Source organism: Lactuca virosa, chromosome 4, assembly GCF_052849685.1.
Source record: "Lactuca virosa cultivar CGN04683 chromosome 4, Lactuca_virosa_CGN04683_v6, whole genome shotgun sequence".
Classification (NCBI taxonomy): Eukaryota; Viridiplantae; Streptophyta; class Magnoliopsida; order Asterales; family Asteraceae; genus Lactuca; species Lactuca virosa.
Window position 1 is genome coordinate 481,177,449 of NC_136429.1, and position 4,907 is coordinate 481,182,355.

Sequence of the window (4,907 nt, forward strand, 5' to 3'; positions counted from 1 at the left end):
AAGTATGATTTTGTACCTTTTATTGTTTTAATATGAATATTTTGATTTTGTATGAAGAATTGATGTTTTATTTTGTATAGAGACTTAAGATCAACAACCACCACAACCGAAATATGAGGATGCTAAACCAACAAATCCCTAGGTTTGGATTCAACAAATTACATTAGAGTGCCACTTAAACAACAAATTGCTAGGCTATTGAAAGAAAAAAAAAGAATTAAAACGATAGAAAGAATGAGTAAAAATTTCTTAATCAGCACATTTTTTCAAGGTGTTTGTTTTTTTATGAAAATTTTGGAAGAATGTATATGTTTTTTATGTAACTTTTTCAACGATGTAACAAATTTAAAGAAAGGTTTTAGATTTCAATGGGATTGTTTTTGTTTTGATATAATTCTTTCAGGAATTTGTTTGTTTTTTTATATATTTTCAATGGAATGAAAATAGATGCTTTCAAGTTTCAAGAATGTAAACGTATTCATTCTTGAATCAAAACACATTCTGTCAAAAAAAAGTTTTATTTTTTCTAAAAATTTATGCTAGAATGTTTATGATTTTTGGAAAAAAAAAATATTCTTAAAAATCCAAATTTGATTATTCCATTGTTTAAAATAAAAATACACAAAATGTCCATGTTACGGATAAAAAATTTTAGTTCTTAAAAATAATTAATAATAAATGTAAATGTATTCTTTCAAAAAAGTTTTTATTTTTTATTGATCCAGTGGTTGAGTTACACAATAGATGTTAATAGAGATGTCATTTATATTCGAGTAAAATCAAAACCCTTTTTCACACAAATAAGGTCTAAAATTATAACTACTACTCTAGGCGCTTAAAGAGAATCGACATTCCTTAAAAATCCATATGCTTAATGGATTTCAACAAAGAAAAGCCGTTAGTACTCTTGTTATATTTATATATAGAAATAAACAAATATAAGATCTTAATCAGAATCAGAAGAATAACCCTGATGAGGATCAAGTGTAACAACCAATTTCGAAAGATTTTCACCAATCTCTTCAACTTCTTCCCTTCCAAAACCCCAATTTCTAAGAACTTCCGCACCTATCGATCCTCTTTCAAGCCCAAACTTCCGAATGTTTCCCAATCTATTCTCCAAAAACGGTAAAATAGCCGTACTAGAACGCAATCGGGCCGCCATAGGAATTGAATGGACATCAATCGATCCCCTCCTTGACATAGATTCCGATTCCGATACTGGGTTACTTAATATCTCCCCACGTCTACCAACACGCTTTCCGAAGATCGAAGGAAACGGTAACGGAATCGGAATCGGACACCGCGATACCGATAAGTGAGAGAATCTTGGCCTTGTGGTTGCCTTCTCGTATGCGGTTTCGACCGCTTCCTTCACTTCAGACAACATGGCCTCATGCTCCTCTGTTTTAATTAAGTATAAAAAAATATAAAATTCATAGATTTATGCCAATGAAACAGAACCCTACAAAGACACTTGAACTGTGTTTGGTGTGTGCATTGGACTGGGACTGGGATAGATGCCCAATAGGACAAAAATTGTAACTTTTTGTCTCAATACAAAAATATGGAACAAGGTGGGACTGGGGACTACCTCTCGATATCCCATCTATGGAAAAGACGTAAATACCCTTCTCATCCTCATCATCAAAAATAGCCCTAGAAAGCCTGTCAAGTCCCATCCAGTCCTGTCCCATGTAACAAACGCAGCCGTATATTACACAGGACTTGATGGGACTTGACAGGCTTTCTAGGGCTATTTTTGATGATGAGGATGAGAAGGGTATTTACGTCTTTTCCATAGATGGGATATCGAGAGGTAGTCCCCAGTCCCACCTTGTTCCATATTTTTGTATTGAGACAAAAAGTTACAATTTTTTTCCTATTGACATCTGTCCCAGTCTCAATCCAATACGCACCAAACACAGTGCAATCTGTACTTTCATGTCATGTCATGTCACCTAAAACAAACAAAACAAACATGTAATCATTACCAGATCCAAGGACTCCCTGCACTATAACCGATTCAATGGCTTGCAAGTCTTCCACATCATGTGCAGTTTCAGGGGTCAAAGGCAGCAACTTTTCAAGCAAAGATTGCTTAAACACTCTACCTGAATTCATAAATCACCAATTTATAAACAATACAATCGTGATAAATAATAAATCCACAAAAACTTGTACAAAAACATACCAACTAATGATGGTGCTGGAATGCAAGCATCAAGGACAGTAACGGAATTTTGCCTCCCTTGCCCTGCTAACATTTGTATCCCTTCATATAAATCCATGGCCCCACATTCATTCAATGATTCACCATTAGGACCAATTCTCTTCATCCGAAAAGGGAGAGAAACAGAATGAATCACAGATGCATAAACACCACTTGAATGATACAACTTGTTGTCTTGTAGATTAAGAAATTGAGAAAACCTGCCTTTTAAAAAAAAAAACAACAATTTGTATATAATTAGGTACATGTTTTTTTAAAGTAGAATTTTATAATAAACAAATAAAAAAAAGTACATTGCTTACTTTCGTTTAAAGATGGTAAACCTACAGGAATGATTAAGTTGCATAAAGATGAAAGTGCTGAAAATGACACAGCATCATGAAGATTACTATAAACGTTTTGTTTTCGGGTTTTAGGGTTTATAAAAGAACTAGGGCTTCGAACAGAATAGAGTACAACAGGAACATTAGTGTAATCATCTGCAATATTCTCCAAAATTGAAGCACCAACACCAGAAAATCCTCCTGAATCATCAATGATAAATTGAATTCCCTGTTTTAAAGCTAAAAAAATTAATACTTTTAAGTGAGAAATGAATTAATTGTGGAAATAAAGAAACATACTTGAACATGGTCACATTCTTCTATGAAGAAACGAAATCTTTCATTGATTTCATCTCCTTGTAGACCTTCAGATAAAGTATTTTTTCCAATTCCATAGTTGTTAAATTCTTGTGGGTTGACCCATGACCCGTTTAACTCGAATAAACTTTGTGGATGATAATGAACTTTTGAATAATCTGTCCAAAACTCGACACTTTCTTCAAGTGAATTAACTACATCTGTATCTTGAATCTCAATTTGTGAATCACCATTTGCATTAGCAACTTTCTCTTTCCCTTCATCATACAATCTTTGCAAGAATAAGTTCTTTTTATAGGGTTCAGATGCTTGAGTAGAAACATTTCCATTCCTGTAAAGTTATTATCAATACATATGATATGAGAAATAATAGTTTAATTAAGAAAGGTATACAAAATTAAAGTCTCACCATGTAGTAATACTTGATGAAAGTGATGAACTTTGGTTGTATAATGTCCCATGTGAACTCATGGATCCAAGAGATCCTATAATATGCAAGTTACAAATATAAGATTATAAATTATAACCATAAGATTTAGATTGGTTTACTAATACTAAGATATTGATTTCTATTTGTTTTCAAATTTGGTGATTACCTTGAAAATCGACTGAAATTAAGCGAGGTGTGTATGTAGGGATGCCCTGTAGATTGTTAAATCAATAATGATAGGACTCTATAAGTATATAGTATGATAGTATGATACATGAGCTATAATATTTAATTGAAGTATGACTATTTTGCCCTTGGTTTTACCTGTTGAGTCTCTCCAGTGCGATAGAGAACATCCATATCAAGGTTTTGATTCTTGAAGACCAAGTCAGCTTGAGGGTCTTCAAATAATCCAAGCAATTCATCCTTAAAAAATGGGAAACAGAATGATTTAATGAAACGAGAAGCTTCTGAAAATGCATTGAAGAAATAAGTTATGTATAGTTAAACAGATCAATGACAACACATCGATGCATACTTTACCTGGAAGTTCCAAAAGTGAGAACCGATAAAATTAGCATAACTCCCAACTTGAAAAGTCACGAGCTCTTTCATACTTCTTCACCTGTCAACACACAATCATATCGAGTTTCAACAACACAGCAAAATGAGATCATCATACATTTTATATTTTGTAAAATTCAACTCATAGCCACCAAAATTCCATTAATCCAAAAGGGAAACGAACTTTGGTTTGAATTAACAGAGCAGCAGCTAAAGAGAGTCACCAAATCAGCCATTAACAGACATGGCCTTGAAGGTTTTGAATCGAGTAACTGGAAAACCCATTTGAGCTTAAATAACTTCAACTAGCCCAAATGAGACCAGCATAATGTTTTATTTGTAATATGGATAGCCAGAGTAAACAAAAGGGATTACACACACCAAAATTACAAATTATACCACACGAAGGTATCATTGGCAAAGCAACTCCTTGTTTAGACTTCAATTACAGAGTTCATGTGTAGACTTCAAGAACAGATTTCCCAGCAATCAATTTCTAGGAAATCAGAGAAAAACGAACCTGGTGCGTCACGACGGTTCAGTGGCTTGGCGTCGCTGCGGAAGCTTCTGGGTGTGCGAGGTCGACGATGAGAGAAGGTGGGAAGAGGTTGTCGGCGATGGGAGGAGGTGGTTTAGAAGTTCAAACAGAAATTTTTGACAGAAATGGAAAGAATGAAAGTGAAATTTCTGCAATCAACCAAAGAATGTATCGATTTAGGGTTGTTTAGAAGCAGAAAGTTGTGGCGGGAGCTGCAAATAGGAACAATCTGGAAAATATGCGACAGGAAGAACCGGGTTTAGCGATGATTTGGGCTTTGTCAAAACGGGTCAGGCCGGCCGGGTTGATTCTACATTTTTTTTTTTGAAACGACGAGGCTCGGATAATTCTTTAAAAAAAAGGCCGGACCGAACCGAATTAAAATGAGAACATGAGACTTGAAGGTAAAAAATGGACCATTATGAGATTGGTCCCAAAAAAGATGAGACTGTTCCGAAACCGATACAATACCGGTATGAGACCGACCAGTTATTGATCTCA

The 4,907-nt window shown here is 34.4% G+C and overlaps 1 protein-coding gene across 1 annotated transcript; it reads right to left on the reverse strand.

Annotated features, from left to right (window-relative positions):
* Nucleotides 1-745: 745 nt before the first annotated feature.
* On the reverse strand, nt 746-4,638 carry LOC145109239 (plasma membrane, autoregulation-binding site, misato segment II, myosin-like, tubulin/FtsZ protein). Its single transcript, XM_079046363.1, has 10 exons — nt 4,389-4,638; nt 3,848-3,929; nt 3,629-3,730; nt 3,471-3,516; nt 3,284-3,359; nt 2,857-3,205; nt 2,536-2,785; nt 2,195-2,437; nt 1,995-2,114; nt 746-1,404 (listed from the first exon to the last, which is right to left on the reverse strand). Exons 2-10 carry the CDS (start codon nt 3,917-3,919, stop codon nt 947-949), a joined length of 1,716 nt encoding a protein of 571 aa, XP_078902489.1. The 5' UTR covers nt 3,920-3,929; nt 4,389-4,638; the 3' UTR covers nt 746-946.
* Nucleotides 4,639-4,907: the final 269 nt, after the last annotated feature.

What these genes read in the sequence shown, in the direction of transcription:
- LOC145109239 (XM_079046363.1), bottom strand. Translation starts at nt 3,919, where the DNA reads ATGAAAGAGCTCGTGACTTTTCAAGTTGGGAGTTATGCTAATTTTATC. An exon ending in AATTTCAGTCGATTTTCAAG is followed by an intron (nt 3,360 to 3,470) that starts GTAATCACCAAA and finishes TGCATATTATAG; the next exon opens with GATCTCTTGGATCCATGAGT. An exon ending in TCATCAAGTATTACTACATG is followed by an intron (nt 3,206 to 3,283) that starts GTGAGACTTTAA and finishes ATAACTTTACAG; the next exon opens with GAATGGAAATGTTTCTACTC.